General features: G+C 43.9%; 1 protein-coding gene across 8 annotated transcripts in view; it reads right to left on the bottom strand.

The window, feature by feature from the left end:
* LOC124232924 (amyloid beta precursor protein binding family B member 2) overlaps positions 1 to 19011 on the bottom strand; it is a 364177-nt gene that overhangs the window by 109928 nt on the left and 235238 nt on the right. For 5 of the 8 annotated variants that reach the window (XM_046649842.1, XM_046649835.1, XM_046649836.1 and 2 more), the window contains 4 exons: positions 11789 to 11997; positions 2557 to 2619; positions 2075 to 2160; positions 1920 to 1980 (listed from right to left, as the gene is read on the bottom strand). In XM_046649842.1, coding sequence (XP_046505798.1) covers positions 1920 to 1980; positions 2075 to 2160; positions 2557 to 2619; positions 11789 to 11997 — 419 coding nt within the window. The remainder of the gene's footprint in view (positions 1 to 1919; positions 1981 to 2074; positions 2161 to 2556; positions 2620 to 11788; positions 11998 to 19011) is intronic. The other 3 variants (XM_046649839.1, XM_046649840.1, XM_046649841.1) reach the window with 3 other exon arrangements.

Raw genomic sequence — 19011 nt, 5'->3', positions numbered from 1 at the left:
CGCGTCACCTTCCCTGCCCACTCCTGTCAACTTCACCAGGTGGCTTTACTGACATCACTGCCCCAGCCCTGACGGTGGCCAGAGATGCTGCTGCTGCTCGCCCCTCCTCCTCCAGCCTTTGCTGAGAGCCCTTGTAAAACACCTGATGGCAGAGCAAATTATTCACAGCCCACCTTCCTGTTTTCCTGCATCCTTTCCTCACCATAAAATTTATCTTTAAAGCCCAGCATGTTACCAGGAGCCCAAGGACCTGTTCAGAACACTGCTGGCTCTAGAGTGGCCTTCATCCGATCACGCGCTGTGCTTAGCATGAAACTCAGTAGTCTAGGAGCAGCGGAGATTTCCAGTGTGAGCCCTGAAATTCTTACAGAACCAATGCCAATATGGCAGTTTCTGGCAAAGCAGTCAAGGTTTTGAACCCGCATGTTGTTCCCCCACTTTAAGGAACCTATTTGCTGTTTTATTCATAGACACAGATCTACTTTGGGATTCAGAAAAAGTATCTAGGACCAGCTACATAATTTGCAAATGAAAATGAAATGTGCAAAATAAAAATGCAGGGCCCCTTGTTCAAAAAGTAGGAAAAAATTTAAAAAGTACTAAGACACGAAGCTTTTTCCTTCTTCTGCATTCTGTCTCTTGACCAGTTACGCTGTTTTTCAGTTGCTATTTAATGTCATGCTCCCTCGGACACGAGGATACTAGCAGGGTGAGTGCCGACCATCACAGGCGCCCAGGGGCTCTGCCCACCCCCACAGACCATCAGCTTCTGGGCTCCCCCTCCCACCAGCTGCCGGACCAATGTACCACACCCTGACCGGGGCTGGGGAAATTGAGCCAGGAATCCTTCTTCCCCAGGGACCCACTACCCCAATCCAGAGCAGACGGGTGACTCTCAAGTGCATTGCAACATCTATGCCAGAACACATTAGGTACCTAGATTGGGAGTAGGCAGGGCCCCACCCTTACTACGTCACCACTGAATATACCAGGCACTGTCACAGCCTAGGCTGGGTAGGCCACTGCTTAGCCCCTTCTGGAGATGCCATGGAGATTGTGTGCTCCATGCCAACTCTCCTGATGCTCACACCTAGGCCCCTACTGAGGAGGAAGGCAGTAGTAATTGCTGGGTGGGGGCAGGGATGGGGAGGTCTGGCAGGACCCGGGGTGCCAAGGAGCAGGGGAACAGGCAGTCAAGAACCACCCAGAGAGGTAGGGAGGTAACTGGACTGTGTAAGAGCCAAGGCTCCAACCCCGGAGTGCACGCTCCATTGCCTCAATGGACTTCTCTTATAAAACACAAACTCAAAGATAAAATCATTACGAATTTCAAGACGGCAATCGTACAGCATTAAAACCCCTTGAAAGGGGCCCTGATTCTCAGCATAAGACGCTGTCTAACTGCACTGGCCACCTGCCCTTAACGCTGGCCCTGCTGGTACTCCAACAAAAGTCCAGAAGCAAAAGTTCCCTCTCACTTTCCATCATAAAACACGCCTGTGTTTATGACAGGGATGGCACCTTGCACAGGGGTGAGGCTACACGGGAGGAGGTAGGCGGGAAGGTCCCACACCACCTGTTCAACCACCCCTCCCACTGCATTGCAAAGCAGAGCCTGCTTTATCTCCAAAGGCTTCTGAAGCTCAGCCATTCAAACAATAATTTTAACTTATCACATCGTGCAAAGAATTGACGTAGTGGATACAGGCAGGGTCTTGATGAACACAGAAATCCTCCCAAACCTAACTTGGCCTAGGGATTTACTTTAAGTGTCAGGAGATTAGGAAAGAGAGAGGATGGAGGGAGAACTACTTATTAAGTGCCCCTGGGTTGACGGTTTATCAAAACTGGGCCATTATCCAAAGTCACGACTGATGCAAGAATATAAGCTGGTGGCTGAAAGCACGTTTCTTACAAACCTTGGCTTCTGGGTCACTGTTGATACTACAAGAATCGTCATCATCAGCATGTGGGGCACTTCTAGGAAGAAAAACAGAAAATTGGACTTAGAATTCTATTGCCAACTCCAGCTGCACAAAGCCACACATTATGGCAGGTCCTTCCAATGCCCTACCTGAGTTTCAAAGATGCATAACGTAGTGTTGCTCCTTCAAACTCTTTTAAGCTGGGGTCCGGGTTAACTGTGGCTGCATGCAAATCCTAGAGGAAAATAGATCCCTGTTAATGGAGAAAGGGGGAGGGCCCATTACATGGCCTCCGGTATCAAAGGGGAGGAGAGTCCTCCTGGCATGAGGCAGAGAGCGTACGTGAGCTTAGGCAGAGAAAGGCATGCATGCAAGGACTGCCGGATGCTGACTCGGTGCAAGCGTCGTTCTTACAAGACAACGGGGAACCTGGGGCAATCAGCTTGAAGTGATTCACAACGGGAGACATCAAAAAAAGGCCACACGTGTGTGAGCTGGACGGCCCTAGCAAGAAGCCCCATCACTGCGTTCCTGTGGAATGCATGATAGTCATGAAGAAGAAAAATATACAGCCACGGCCATGCAAAAAGGACACAATAGCAAATGATCTGAGATCTGACAATATACTTGCCTTCCAAATGTCACTATTAATCTTTCCCCCATTCAGAACAGCAAAATCACTCCATGGCTGTTTCTAGACATACAATTATTCACACAGGAAAAAGCACATTGATTTAAAAAAAAAGAAAGAAAGAAAGAAAGGAAAGGAAAGAAAAAAAAAAACACAAGACACTGTTGTTAGCATTGATATTCACAGGATGGGTTAGGGAACAAATTCACTCTAACAGCAACTTGTTAGCTCACTCTGTCTAGATCTAGATTACCACCTGAAGACCAGGGCAGGAGGAAGGAGATGGAGCTTTAACCACTTTCCAAAACAAAGGACTGAACATTAGTAGCAGACAGTGAAACCATTCTCTAAATGTGGCCTTAAAAGCACACAATATGCTTCCACGTGTTAAATGCCTAGCATCCCTAACTCCATAAGAAACTTTTCCCCTTCCATTAAACACACAGAACTGCTTTCCGGAGGTGGAGTGGAATGAGGGATGATACTTGTGAGTGTGCTGGTTTGGAAACTGAGGAATGTCTGTGGCTAAGGGCATAAAAGCTGGAGGTCAAAATTATTTTCCTCTAAAAAAGACAATGAAGGAGAAAGAGGGTAAGGAACACAGCCTCAACATCTTGCTGAGATTTAACCCAACAAAAAACAGCCCCAACAATCTAATGTAAATTCCTCTAACTCATAAAAAGCTCTACTTCCCTGCCAGACAAGCCCCTTCACAAATTAATATTTGATCACGAGATGACTTTCTAAACACAATTATAGAAGCAAGCATGAAGCCTTGCCCTATTGGCAGAATTCTTGCACTTGACTTTTGAATCTAAACAACTCCTTCCATTCACCTTGGGCAACAAGGAAATGTTTCTTTCTTTCTACTCTATTGAGTAAATATTCAAATATTTTTCATCCAAGATTTTGGGAAATAAATAATACTAATAAAACACCCATGGCCATCCTTCTGAATTTGTTCCACTGATTTGTCAGGCAAATCTCTTTTCTTGTATAATAAATCAACAATGGAAACTTTTTAACTAAGCAACTTTTCAACTAAAGTTCTTTGAAAATGAGTAGGGAATATCGACCCATAACTTTCGCTCATAATGTTAAGAGAATTTTTTCTAAAACCAAGCAGAAGGAGCTAAGGTCAAAGGTTCCATGTGTTGAAAGATACATTTCTTTGACCCTGTGGACTGTAGGTGGGCAAAGTCATTGCAAATTTAGATCCATTGTCACTACTGCACAGTTGGTATCATTGTTGCTTTCTTTTTTGGACTAGGAACCTGAACTGCAGTTTTTCCAAATAAAATAGAACTTAGACCACTGCATTTATTTTTTTTTAAATAATCTCTTTTATTGAGGAAAAGAGCAGGAATGCTGCCTTATCTCTCCTCATTCCATCTCCAAAAGCAATGCTCAGCCAGCTGGGGGGACGTGTGAAGCCCCTAAAATGGGTGGAGGGTTTGTACATGTGTGCTTTCCTGGGGAGAAGATCCCCAACTTTTCTCATATCTTCAGAGGGGCCAGTGACCAAGAAAGGTTTAGGATCACCATCATTTAAGTACTCATGATAAGAACGTGAAATATCAAAAATTTTAAGCTAAAATTTTTTTTAATTTCATAAAGATTGGCACCTGAGCTAACACCTGTTGCCAATCTTCTTTTCTTCCTTCTTCTTCTCCCCAAAGCACCCACTACATAGTTGTATATTCTAGTTGTGAGTGCCTCTGGTTGTGCTATGTGGGACGCCACCTCAGCATGGCCTGACAAGTGGTGCCATGTCCGCACCCAGGATCCGAGCGGGAGAAACCCTGGGCTGCCGAAGCAGAGCACATGAACTTAACCTCTCGGCCACCGGGCCAGCCCCTAAAATTTCCTTTTAAAAGGCAAAACAAGCCTATTTGACCCCAATTTGTTATCACTGTTTGAATGTGTGCAGTATTTGTTTTTCATTTAATTTGAACATTGAAAAAGGCTATCAGATGGTGATTACGAAGACTCAGGGTAACCATGTTCTTGTCGCAGAAATTAAAAAAAAAGAGGAGGTGTCTGACAAAAGGAATCTGAAGTCAGAAATTATCCTCAAAAGATACTGTGTTGGAACCAGAAAGAAAGAGTACTTTTTAAAACATGTATTCAGAAAACCTTTAGCATTTAATTAAAATAGTTCTGAGTGTGTGTGTGTTTAAAACTTTTCATGTATTTACTCTTTGTACATAGGGGTCCCTACACAGTAAAAGCTGATTACAGTTCTAAGACTATATGACTCTACTCTCATGCCACGGAGACACCAGTCATCTTGCAAACTTATAACAATCACCTTTGACAGATTTAAATAAACAAAGGCCCTCTATGGTGATTTTGCAAAAGCTTAAAATAACTTGGGTACTCCTAAAGAAACCCTTTAGGACAAAACTCAGGTAAGGAAAAAAGGGACTAACATTCTATGTTATAACTAGGCCAAAAGACCATTTTTCCCTCCTATATTTAAAAATATTCATTTTTAGAAATTTTCTCCCCCATATAAGTGACCACAATTTTTCTTTTTTAAAATTCAGGGCAATGAAAGACAAAAACAATTTGTCTTAAATTTTAGGAACTCCATATTCTATTCGTCTAATATTTTTTAATGAAGAAGAGAGAATATAATAGTTTAGCTAAAGAATTTTTTAAGAAACAACCCAGCCTGTAGTCTGGGTGGTGGGAGTGAGAGGAGAAAGAAGAGAAGAGACAAGAAGAGAGGAAAAGGCAGGTGGAGCAACATCCTCAGGAAAGACACAGACACGGAGAAAGGGAACAAGGGTAGCTACAGAAGAACAGAGACTATCTTCCATGAGCAATGACCTCCCAATTGATAGTCTTTCAGGCAGCGCAGCTAAAGCCTGGCACAGCTGAGAGGTTCTGGTGCCAGAGTTACAGCCAAGCATGTACTCTCCTGGTGCTCATCATGACCCCGATGACAGTGATCACAGTCAGCTCTGGGAGAGCCCTGGAGCCCAGCCCCTCAGCGACAGTGGGGATTGACCCAGAGCCTTGAGCATGGTGCCCATCATGACCCTTCATGGTCTTTCAGCATGGCACCCTCATGACCACATAGCAGAAGCTGTGCCAGGGTGGACCCACTACGGGAAACCAACTGTATAACCTTGACTGCTAAGCGCTTTTCTCTTCCATACTTCTCTTCTAGGATCTTGGAAAGCAATTCCACAAATCAAACAAAAATGATGCCTTCTCCTTCTTCAGGAAAAAAGCTAGTAGTAGAGTTGACCCTTTGACAGTGTCAACGGGGTGTTCTTGAGGATCGGGTCTGAGAGGATGAGAAAGTCTCTATACAGTGGTATCAAATGCAAACTGGAGAGCCAGGCTGGAGGGTGGAACCTGCTGAGAACTGGGTAGGGAGGAAAGCGTTCGAATGTTTGACATGGGCTTTGGCGAAGCTGTAATCACATCATCTGTGCGTGCACTTCAGAAGTTCTGAAGTTAATGCAGCCTGCTTGAAAGCCCAGGTTCAAATATTGCCTCTGCTTGCACCTGCTCATGAGCTCAGTCCCTCATCTATCAAACAGGGCTAAGACGACCTCCCATTAGAGCGTGGACAAAGTGAGATCAAGAACGTCATCCCTCATCCTGGGCACTCGCGCCTGGGTATTGCCTGCCCAGGCAGTTTCCTTACCCTCTAGTCTTTCCATGAACAAAAGAAATAAGGCCATTTGTAAGAATAAAAAGTTTGGGGGACTATGGACTACAAAGTGTGATGAATTATGCTTCTTAATCCTCTTTTGTCAAGACTTCAGCCTTCGTTTGTGCAGCCTTGATAAATGGCAGAGCACCTGGAATTCTGGAATTCCAAGGAATGGGCCAGGCAGTGTTCATGAGCACTGTATCCACATATGTGTGTCTATTTTTCCCTTCTTTTTAAAATGCTGTGTTTTGTTGGATGCAACATTATCAGAAGAATAGAGTTATAGTTTATCATGCAAACACAATCCAGAGAAGTAAAAAAATATATATATTTCAAACCAGTAAACAGACTGACAAACACTTGTGTGATGACATGAGTCTCCGTGAGCAGCAGTGCAATGCAGAAACAGTAAGCTAGGGAAGGGTCATCGGGGGCCCAGGGCTCTGGTGCTGGCTTTATCACTGCAGCAAGTCAACTAAGAGTTCCCTCAGCTACGAAGAAGGTATTCCTTCATTCAGCAAATATTTAATGAACTTCACCATGTACCAGGCACTGTGCCAGGTGCTGGGGACACAAGATGAGGGGCACAGGTCCTGACCCCACAGGAGGGAGACTGACATGCCACAAGTAATACTACTACAAAGAGACACTGTGGAACAAGGGCTTTCAGGGCAGAGGGGTGAGAGCAATAAGTCCCAGGAGATGCTAAGATGAGGCCAAAGAATTTAAGAGGAAGTCACATAGATAAAAACAGGGAGACTAGATTCACTAGAGGACCAGCTCTTATACTTCCTCAGCATAGAATCACCCAGAAAGCTTATGGTAAAGACAGACTCTCAGGTCCCACCCCTGGAGAGTCTAGCTCAGCTGCCTGGAGTAGGACCAAGGAGCCAGCATGTTCTACAAGTCCCAGAGATGATCCTGGCCACAGTCTTTGGCTCCCAGGCTGAGAAATACTGCCATAGCATTCACTAGGCCTTTCTTGAAGGTTCCTGACAGCTCTAAAACGTCATGATTACTTTTTTGTGTGTGTGCGAGGAAGATTCACCCTGAGCTAACATCCATTGCCAATCCTCCTCTTTTTTTTTTTTTTTTTTTTTGCTTCAGGAAGATTAGCCCTGCGCTAACATCTGCATCAATCTTCCTCTCCTTTATATGTGGGATTCCTCCACAGCATGGCTGATGAGTGGAGTAGGTCCGCACCTGGAATCTAAACCCATGAACGCAGGCCACCAAAGTGGAGCACATGGAACTTTAACCATTTTGCCACATGGCCAGCCCTAAATGTCATGATTACTTGATCAGGTCAAGAAGTTCAGTAAAATGATGATAGGCTGGCCCCTTTATGTTACCTTATTTCTAATTGTTTATGAAAATCGTAGGTTCCAATGCCATACGTGGATTTTGCCCCTCCTAAGGAGTTAGCGGCTCAGCCTCCCACATGAGCAATGCAGCAAGAAGAGTGAATTATGATCAAGAAGGAATCAGAGTCCTGAGAAACAATTTGACCTTCCCTTGCTTCAGACCCACTTTCTCCTCCATACCATCTTCCTAAGGAACTGGGAAACACCTTCAGTTAGAAGGATTTTAAGTAAGACTTGCCTACGGGCCAATGGTTATTCCTAAAAATATTTTGTGTGGCTCCCTCTTCTCTCTAAAATTCAACATCCAAGTAATTTGGAACAAATCAATGGATTGGAGGGAAATCATCATGGGCCAAATTTCAGCAGCAAATGCTTCCCGGCCAGTTTATAAACTTTCAAAAATACTGCTGGCATGTGCAGAAGAAACATTATCCACTGCGCTTAACACTTCCCCAGTGAACTTTGGAATGTGAAATGTAAAATGTTCAAGCTGTAAGGATGCTTTCAGTCCTAAACTTTAATCAAGCTTAGTCAACAGATTTGGCACTTATTTATTTGATTTTTTTTGTTTTAAATCCAGCTCAGGAAAAACCTGAATAAAATATGCATTTCTAACATGATATATTACAAGTTTGTTCTCCGCCTTCACATTTTGCCTTCTCTCATGTTTCTAAATTAGTTAAAATAGATTCTACTTAGGGATCAAAGAAATGGTATCAGAGAAATAATTTCTCTTCAACTGTTATTAGCACCTGAGACCATGTTATCAAGAGAAGGTATTTTCTAGAAAGATCTGCATATGACACAGCCCTCCCGTGTGGTGAGATGAAGAGATTCAAGGCTCCCCGAGCCCCATGACACACAGTCTAGTGAAGCATGGGGTTGGGATGGGGGTGAGCAGACCTTCATTCAAGCTTGACTCCACCATGTATCAGGTGTGTGATCTTGGGGAAGCTCCTTCACCTCTCTGTGTCTCAATGTTGTCAAATGTAAAAGGAGAATGACAACTATAGTATCAGACGTAAACAGTTTTATGAGGATAAGGCATGAGTCCGGCACTGTATACACTCAATTACCCCTAGTGCTTCTTGTTTAATATCTACGTCAGCATTTGCATGTCCTAGGTATGTGACATATTGAGTCTTTTCCCCAACTCTCTCCCTCCTCTTCTCTCTACCTGCTCATCCCTTTGCCTCTATGATTTTAATTTATTACCTTTTAAATGTGCTCAGTTTTTTGACTCAAGAAATGGCCTTCTGGACAGAGGGAAAAATGTGTATCAGGTAAACAACTGAAAGATCAATCTGAAAAACGTCTATCCCATTGGTCTATTAAAGTGCTGGACATGAGCCACTCTCTTTCTCTGAAACTCCAAAAAGTACGCATCCATTAACAAAGTTCCTTGGAGGGATAAGACTTTGTCAACACAACGGCATGATTAGAAGCAGAAGGAAGCAATGGAACCAACAGCAAGGTGGAAATTCACATAGTACCGGGCAGAGCGCAGCATCTAGAGAAGGAGAACTGGATGTATGCCCAGCCTAACACCAGTTGCATGGTGATTCAACCCAATGAGCCTCAGTTAGCTCTTTTCTTAAATGGGGAATATAACAGCTGTCTTCTCTGCCACATGAGAATCTTGAAGGGACCAAATGAAATGACATAATGAAAATACACTGAAAACCATGATAAGTCATGAATAGCAGCTGGCAGGCTGAGCGCTGGGGATGCCTGAGGGAAACAATGAACTCTAGGAGAAGAAGCGGGAAGGGAGGCCTGCCGGGCACAATCTAAGCCTGGGAAGGGACCCTGAGCAGTGGATGGGATGGGAGTGGGAAGCAGGCACAGAGAGGGGGAAAGACAGGCATAAGTGGGCCTCAGAAGGAGGCTCAGGAATTAGAGGTGAACTAAGCTACCTGTCAATTTTCCCTTGGGCCAGCTGCCCACCTGTGCTGCATTCTTCCCAAGACTTTTTCCAGAAAACATGGAAATGAAAGCTTACTATGTTAATCAAAGAGATGAAAATCCAAGCCACACAGAGCCAGCCATGATAGCCTAGTGGTTAAAGTTCTACACGCTCTGCTTCAGTGGCCCAGGTTCCCTTCCTGTGGACACAACACTTTTTGTCCTCTTGTCTGTCAGTAGCCATGCTGTGGTGGTGGCTCACACAGAAGAACTAGAAGGACTTACAACTAGAATATACAACTATGTACTGGGGCTTTAAGGAAAATAAAAAAAGGGAGAAGAAGATTAGCAACAGATGTTAGCTCAGGGCAAATCTTTCCCAGCCACATAAACCTCAGGATGCCCTCCTTGGACTCCACCACACCCACACCTTGGCCTCAGAAGGCAGGCTTTAAAAAGGACTTCATTTCTTCCACATTCAGAGGACAAGAGCTTCATGGAACAGAAGTGGTATCTCAAGGTTATTGTAATCTCCTCACCTCTGGCACAATAAGAAAGACCAGTAGGCTGAAATTCCAAAGCCAGGGAAGTTGAGTGAGAAGAATTCTGGTCTAGGATTCAGGAGGATTCAGAAACTCTGAGTTCTAGACCCAGTGGTCACTGACCTCTCTGTGCCTCAGTTTCCCTGTCTATAATGTATGGATACTGGTTTCAGACGGTCCCTTCCCATCCTGGCATTCTCTAATTGTAGGGTACCCCCTGTTGGTGAAGACACTTAAAGGGCTGCAATAGAGGAATAAAGTCTGGAAGGGAGAAAGAGATTCTAACAGAGATGTCAAGAGAAAAGATGTACAAGTAAGGAAGAGGGAAGATAGCTGAGCCTTAGTGAGAGCAGAGGCTGCATCCAGCTGGCTTGGCTTCTGGGAGGCCTGTGGTCCAGGGAGAAATGCCAAGATGCAAATGGACTGGGACAGGAAGAGGACTCTACTTCTTGCTAAGCTCCTTGAGGAGGGCTGTGTTGGTGCATCTTTATCCCCCAACACAAGAGGAACAAATGACTGAATGAAATTTTGCTCAGGGAGTAGGAATATTATGCTTCAATAAGAAGTTATCAAAATGGCCCAGTGATAAGCAACAAAATCCTATGTGATTCAGTGGAAGTGAAGCATGTGCCTGATGATCAGAGTCAAGTAGTAACACCCAAGGCCCTTGTCTACCAATGAGGGCATAGCTTGCCCCAACCCATCCCTTGAAGCTGAGGCCCAGGCAGGGTAAGTGAGATGCCAAAGCCCAGTGACAGCAGGAACGTGGTTGGAATGCAGGTCTCACTGCCTCCCAGAGAAGAGGAAGTAAATAATCAAAGGTGATGGAAACAACATGTCTACTTTTAAAGACAGGAAGGGTGATGATAGTTGCAAATATATAGAGAAGCTTTGCAGGTAAGAGACGGAGTTCAAATGCGCTCCATGTCCCGAAAGTAAAAGAAAATGGGTTGTTTAAAGAATGGAAGACTGTGATCAGAAAAAGGCAGAAATGCCTGGGGCTGAGGGATCAAACTACTTTTCTCAAAAAAAGCCATTACTTAATTGTGACCTTTTCCAACTGCAATTCTCTTGAATATTTTGTTATCAGAATTCACAAAGGTTCACTGCAGGAGTCTTTATATTAATAAATACCACAATCGAATTTTTAAATGCCTCGCAATTCTTTGTTTAAACATCCAGATTTCCTCCTCAGGGATAGCAGAAACTTATGCTGCTAATTATTTCTAAAATAATGTCACTTCTGCTAAATAAACAGATTTTTTTTTTAATAGGAATTAAGCATGTAAGGGCTCTCAAGGGTTATTCTTGCAGACATCCTCTCTATGCAATCAAATGAACCCATGGCTAATAAGATATGCAGTAATTATAACGCGTCTAGCCAAGAGATGTTCTTCTGTGTGTAAATATTTTATGGAGCCAGCACCATGCAATGGCACCTATAGAGTAAAGTACTGCCTCAGAGAGCCCCAGGGAATCTTAACCACTTCTCATTAATCAGCCCCTCGTACTTTGTGTACCTGGAATGGTGCTTCAAGAGACCAACGCCATTAAAAAATGAAAACATTCCTGAAAGATGGTATTAACACTCTTCACTAAGAGGAAACATTACTGAGGTTCCAAGTGCAACATGCATGATAATCAAAAAGCTTACCTTGATGACCTGTGGGGGCAGAAGCAACGAGTCTAAAGAGAAATCACAAGTTACAGCCACCCTACCAAGCCGTTAAAAAGACACTCCATTTTACCTCATTCTCTGGGGTGGGAGACGGCGTTACAGAACTAAGTGACCCTTTCCTAGAACCCTGAAGATCTGCTGGGATGGACACAGGGCGTTCCCACTGAGTCGTTCCCGTTGGTATGTGCCAGTAATAGGTCCCAGCGATGTCATTGATTCTTTTCCAGCCAGGTGGCAAATCTGGATCGGTCTGAAATGACTGATCACTCCATATATCTGCTGGGAAGTGGGAAAAAAGAGGGTTTTATTAAAAGAGGAAACAAATTACAGTCTTCCACGTTCAGTACCAATAGTCAGGAGAATTCAGTAGGCAGATGTGTCCACAGCTCAAATGAGAAGAACTAAAGCATCTTACAGACGCAAGGTATGGTAAAGGGGGCAATGCGGAAAGGAACAAGGCAACGACTGAAACGGCAGGTTGACACTTGGGAATACGGACATAAAGGACCCATTATCCAGTCATCTCACGGCTCCAACAATTTTATGAACAAGCTAAAGCTCCATTAGCCAGAATCAACTACCCAAGCAAAATTTGCAAGGTTATACACAAAATCTACCAAATCCCTTTGTAAATTAGTGAGATTTACTGGTTGGCATCACACAGCATTCTCGGCAATGGGCTGAGCACGACTCTTATTAACTGCTTTCTACAAATGAGTACTATATTTATATCTTTCATTTGCTTTAACAACTCCTCCTATTTGATTGTAAACATCTGTAAAGCGGCAATGGCTTTCATAATAATTTAGAATTCCAAATTGCACACAGAAGATTCCCAAGGAAGATGGACTAGAAAGCCTTGGAATTCAAGAAGGGAGCAGACTGACTCTCAAAATAGGCCAGCAATGTACATGTGCAAAGTAGAGTGGGTGTGAAGTACAGTAGAGAGTAGTGGGGACTGTGGCAAACCGGCAAGCATGTGCAAAGTCCAAAGGCATTCAAATACAGAAACTAATTTTTCAAATACTGTAGGGGGCCAAATAAAATACATCTACTGAGCAATTTCAGCCATCCCTGGCCCATATCAATATTTTATCAGTTTACTGAATTACTATTTGCTTTTTAAAATCTCATTCTTGGCCTTCTTTGAATTGAATATGAAGTGGATTAAAGTGCTGGAGAAGAGAGGAGAGAGAAGAGGGAGTAGAATAAGAAACCCATAGAGATAGAGGCTAAATACAGGAATCACAGGCAGCTGAACCAAAGTAGGTAGGCAGAAAAAGTAAGAAACTTGAGCTCTAAACCCGGGGATCACTTTCTTCTAAGGATGAAGCCCTTTTCTATGTGGCCATTCACAAGAGGCTGGAGTGCTTTACAGCAATTCAAATGAGAAAGCATGTGAGCCTTGCTCTGTAAATGTCACTGCATCATGTGGGCAGGCGTCACTGAGGCTGTTACAGCTGCAGCCAGAACAAAGAGGTTGGTTAAGACTATGGGCACAGATGTGCATTCATGAGGATGTTTGGGATCCCAGCAGTCACTTTTCTCATTTAAATCTGCCAGAGGCAAAACCGCCACTTGTCTCAAATTTGGAAATTTCCCTTCCCCCTACAGGAAATTAAGCATACTAAATAATTTCAAGTTACCCAAATTCTGCAGAAACAACTTGAAATAAACACGTGTATACACTCCTTTGTCCTGACTTTTTAGAGGGTGGAAGGGTTGTTTCTGCTATTAATTTGTCTTCAGTATCTCAACTGGGACAGGAAAGGTAAAATACATGGGTCTCGGGATTAAGTTGGAGAAAACCCTGCCATGGCTGTTCCTTTGTCCCATTCTGGCGGCTCACAGATGATAAGCTCTGGGGCCAGACACTGAGAGGACAGAAAGAGGCTACTAGTTACCATTTCAGTGGTTTTTGAGGTTTGCAGGCCTGAATTTACACATTTGTCCTAATTATCTCTACAGCTGGGACATTAGTACACATGAAGAACAGCTACATACTACTATCAGAATATGAAATCGTGTCTGCCCAAGGACAGAGACCAAGGTCGGGGGCCTTTGGGTTTGGCTGTCTGAGGTGGTACCTTGAGGGCAGCATGAGACAGGCTTTGGGCTGCATGGCAGGAATTGGGCTGTTCTGTCTTCAATCAGACCCACTCACTTATATTTGGTTTATATTCTAAGTTTCTGCTGAAATTTTGTTGGAATAAAAATAAAAAGGGGGTTTATTCCATTGCTAAAAGTTGATGATGATGAGGGGGGAAGTGAGGTGGGCACATCTACAATATTATTAACAGTTCTAGGGTCATTTATAGAAGCCCTTTCACATCATCCAGCACTGTTTGTAAGCCCTGTGAAGGCGAGCAGACATCGTATCTGTCTCGTTCACCATCATATTCCCAAAACTTAGCACGGCAGGTGTTCAATAACAATGCGTTGGATGGATAGATGGATGGATGACTGGATGGACAGATGGAAGGAAGATAGGAAGGAAGAATGAATAAACAAGGAGGGAGAAATGAATGAATGAATTAGGTCCCTGAATGATGGGAATTAGAATGGGGGCACTTAGCAAAAGAGGAATTCTGAAGAAATCATTTTTGTGCAATTTCACAAAACAAAGCAACTTCACAACCCCCAAGAATCCTAGCTTCTAGTTAAGAGCAATGTCTACTTCCCTTGATGGTAAATGTGAATGTTCTTATGGATAAAAAGAAACATAATATGATAAATGGGAAAGAGTCCTGGGCTGGAGGCCAAGAGTCTTTGAGTTGAGATTTTGTTTTTTTTTACTGATAGGTTGGTTCCACAAGGAATGGTAAGAAATACAGCCTTCTAAGGCACCTCAACCACATTACACTTCATTTTGTTTAATCCTCATAGCCCCAATTTGCTTTGTTTTCCTATATAAAACTACGTACACATTTAAATAAGTACCTTGGAACTTATTCAACAGGTCAGTGGTCTTCAATTGTCATTAAATTGGGGAGGAAGACAGTGGTGCAGCTAGCTGGAATTCCAGGCCCTTCGGGAGCCTTTCAACCACAGCAGCATCATTTTTAACTGTTTGAAACACTGGTCTCGTGCGTATGACTTTCGTTGAAAATAGGGATTAGGCATTTTTTCAAAAATTTTTGCTTAAAATAAAGTTTGAAACCACACCGAAGGCAAGAGTACAGCAAGGCCAATATATCTAAATACCAAGAAGCTGGTTCTGTCACAAGATTGTTCCAAATATTGCAAAGCAGCTTAAAATGGTTGCCCGCGAATGGGTACCACAGTGGACACGGCATGAAGGAGGGCATGCAGACTAAATCAATATGAGAAAATCTGTAAACAACAGATGATTAGAGGAGAAAGTTCCAACCCCTTTGATTCTCAGAAAATTACGAAATGAAGCTTTGCTGAAGCCAAGGAGCCGACACTACGGAGAGGAAGCTGTGGTTGATAGTTTCATTGCCCTTGTGATTCTCAGCAGTTTCCTCAAACTGAGTGTCCGTCACGCACCCCTCCTTGACAGCGCTGCTTAGAGTTCTGGAATCACAACACGGCATTCTCAGCTTTCAGTGAGAATATCCTAAAAGATCTCCACACTGGAGAACTTTTTTTCCTTTTAGGTGGGTCACTGTGCAACAGTCACCTTCGGAAGTTCGATTCAGCATTGGGTAGCACAGAGCAAACCACAGGATCCATCTCGGAATTACCCAACTTCAGGAGTGGAACTCAGAACGACTGCAGGGGTTACTTATGGGAAGATCTATAGGAGAGTTAAAATGGAGAGATCTATAGAAAGCCTGCAGAGGATTTGTAAATACTCCGGTGAAACCAGAAATGAGGAGGGTCAGACTCTACACCACATTATGCAGCCTGCATTGGAAACCAGGAGTGTGAACTCTCTACGGGGACTTCATCTCTTGGCTCAGCCACTCACTATTTGAATGACCTCGGACAAGTTACTCAACCTCTTTAGGTTTCAGATGCTTATCTGTGAAATGGGGATCAAAATAGCACTGACCTCACTGCGTAGTGTGTAAAACACGCAGAAAAAAGGTTGGCCATATAATATGCATGTTCACTACATAAATGTTCACTGCTATTGCTACTATCATTATTATTATATGTTATAGGTCTCCAAGCCAACAGTATAGTCATATATTAAGTTCACTAATTTTTCAGTAATTCAATAAGAATTAAGCAATTAAAGTAATTAAATAATAAGTTTATTTAATAAATTTATTACCAAATAATAAAATAAATAAAATAAATAAACAAATAAATAAAAATAACAAATAAAGTAATTAAATAATTAAGTAATTCAATAATAATTAAGTTCACTAATATTAAGATACCATAAAGAAAATGTTTTCTTATGTCCAAGGAAAATACTCACTACAGAATTTACAGGGTTAAATGATCATCGTGGTTCAAAGAATAAGGATAAAAGAAGATAATCTTATGGTGACTCTTTCCCTGGAGAAGTAGTCCAACCAGCCTCCCTGAGCAGGGCTGAACTTTGAGGACCCGGGGAGGTCAGAGGTCAGGAGGTTAGCCCCTGCCTTGCCAGGCTTCTTCCCATCATGCTCAATGCCCTTGGCCAGCTGTGCCTCTGCTTCACCTTCTCTTTCTCCAGATGTCTGTCCATCAGTCTCTCAATTAAAGTGGAAGTTAAAAAATTTTTTCATAATTTTATTTTATTTATTTATTTTCTTTTAAGATTTTATTTTTTTCCTTTTTCTCCTCAAAGCCCCCCGGTACAAAGTTGTATATTCTTCATTGTGGGTCCTTCTAGTTGTGGCATGTGGGACGCTGCCTCAGCGTGATTTGATGAGCAGTGCCATGTCCGCGCCCAGGATTCGAACCAACGAAACACTGGGCCGCCTGCAGCGGAGCGCGCGAACTTAACCACTTGGCCACGGGGCCAGCCCCCATAATTTTAAAAATAAATATTTATGTCTCCTGTTGTCTAATTTAAAGCAGATTTGCTAAACTTTTTCCTAGGTTTCTCTCAAACACAAACCATCCCCAAATGAATAAAGTTGCCTTATTTCTGTAGGATTCTTGAGTTTTTCCCCACCCCGCTGCAGGTCTGGAGCCTTCGTTAGGAAAAAAAATGTTCTCCACCCATAAAGTAAAGCACATCTTCATACACATTTCCACATCTAATGATCACATCAACTCCAGCTAGAAGGCAAGGGTGGGAATATTAGCAAGCCAGGACAAGAATCTAGGCCTTTCAAGGCTTAAACCCAAGTGCCGTTAACGCTGCCACAAGGTTCTAAGAGCTAGTAACAAAAATACTGTTAGTAACAGTAAAAGTAACAAGGACACCGACATGAGTGTGTGCTGAATCACCCAGCTCCTTTATTGCTTCTTTATTCTAAGAGCTCACGGAGTGTCCACAGCTGTCCTACGAATGACATACTACTGTCATCCCTGTTTCTAAGGCTCAGAGAGGACAGCAGCTTGGTTAAAAGCCAAGGGGGTAAACTACAACCCTATGTCGAAATGGATTTTACTTTTTCAGAGACCTGAGAAAAATCAGTACGAATTTGGGGGTATGAAGAAGGTAAATAAATAGGGATGGAAACAAAAGAAAAAAGTCACAATGGCTGCAAATCTGAGGCTATGAGACCGACCAGCCTGCTGACCTGACTAAGGTCAAACAGCTAGTAAGTGAGGGCACCAAGATTTGGCCCAGGACCGGCTCTGAGCTCTGAGCCCTCAACCACCCCCCCTGGCTACATCAACGTGAGGACACTTCCAATGTAGGCATTCCATAGGGTCCTCCTTTCTGTGCCTCCCTCCCTAATTCTGCTTTCAGTAAATCCAGGCAGCTACTCCTGCTGGCCCAGGTATCTGTAGCCCCTCCCATTAGAAGCCTTAGGATCAAACTCCACGCTCAGGAACCACCGCAGAGACTAAGAGTCTACCTATTTCTCCCTCCTCCCCTACCTACAGGATCTTGCACCTAAGATGCCTGAGGGTCTCCTGTCATCACTGCATCTCGCTGAAGGCACTGCCAGGGGCTAACAGGGCGGTAGGAGCTGAAAGCCATGGGTGTCCTTTCAAAGTGGCTCTGTGGGCCTTTCGTTGTTTGTGGTTTTGTTCTGGAAGCAGGGCCTGGAAGTCAGAGTGTAAAAATAGCAAGGCTGAGAGCCCCAGAAAGTCCCTCTGTGCTGGGAGCCACTTGAGCCAAGAGCAATACTTGGCGTGGGAACAAGGAGCCTGCCTATCCGTGAGCAGCAAAGACCCACCCCTTCCCGTCACCTCCGGCGCCTGTATTACTGGCCTGGCTCCACCCTGAGTCTTTGCAGGGGCCCATTCCCCACCCTGCTCCCCTCCCCAGCGGGGCCTGTGTGTGAGGACTCTAATCATCCTCTCCCTTGGGCTCACCTGCAGGAACCCAAGGGTCAAATGAAAACAAATTAGCATCTAGCAGCAGCTGGAAATTTCCTCTTCAGCTCTGGAGGCCAGAAGAAGGAGGAATGGGTGAGCTGGGATTCTGAATTTGGCAAGGTCTGCAGTGCAGAGCACCAAAGGTTTCCCTCGGGTCCTCAGAATGGCACTCACTCCCTTCCTCAACATTCTGTGTACCCAGTGCCTTCAGTGTGCAAGGCACGGAGTGAGGGGGTAGGGGGGAAAGAGGAGATGGATTAATTCATTCAACAAACATCTCCTGTCTACTCTGTGCCAGGGCTGGGGAAGCAGGGGCCATGAGATGGACCCAGGCCCTGAATCAGGGACCTGGGGCACTGGTTTTCAAGAGTCAGAATCACCTAAAGAACCTGCTAGAATATAGATTGGTGGGAGCCACCCCAGAGTTTCTGACTCAGTAGGTCTGGGGTGGCCCGAGAATTTGCATTTCTAACAGTTCCCAGGTGGTGGTGATTTCATGTGGCTGGTTTGGGGACCACACTTTTAAGAACTACTGGCCTACGAAAACAGAAAAGGTAATTACTCTTTTCCATCAAACTCTGTCTAACTACTGGCTCTGCAGAAGAAAAAATGTGGATGTATATTCACTCCTTCATTCATCCACTTACTCATCCATTCTTTTGTATTGAGGGCCTCCTATAAATGCCAAGCACTATTCTAGAAGCTGGGAATACAGTGACGAACAAAAGAGGCAAGTTAGGTAATGTGATCAATTGTGCCTGGGGACTGGATGGGCTATTCGGACAGGATGGTCTGAGAAGGTCTCTGAGGAGCAATGTCTCCCTAAACTACAAGGGCCAGGCTTGGGAAGAGATAAGAGAACGCCAATCCAGCAGTGGGAAGAGCCAGTGCAAA

This window comes from Equus quagga, unplaced genomic scaffold (genome assembly GCF_021613505.1).
Source record: "Equus quagga isolate Etosha38 unplaced genomic scaffold, UCLA_HA_Equagga_1.0 146_RagTag, whole genome shotgun sequence".
NCBI classification, from domain to species: domain Eukaryota; kingdom Metazoa; phylum Chordata; class Mammalia; order Perissodactyla; family Equidae; genus Equus; species Equus quagga.
This window is presented reverse-complemented; position numbering and strand designations above follow the sequence as displayed.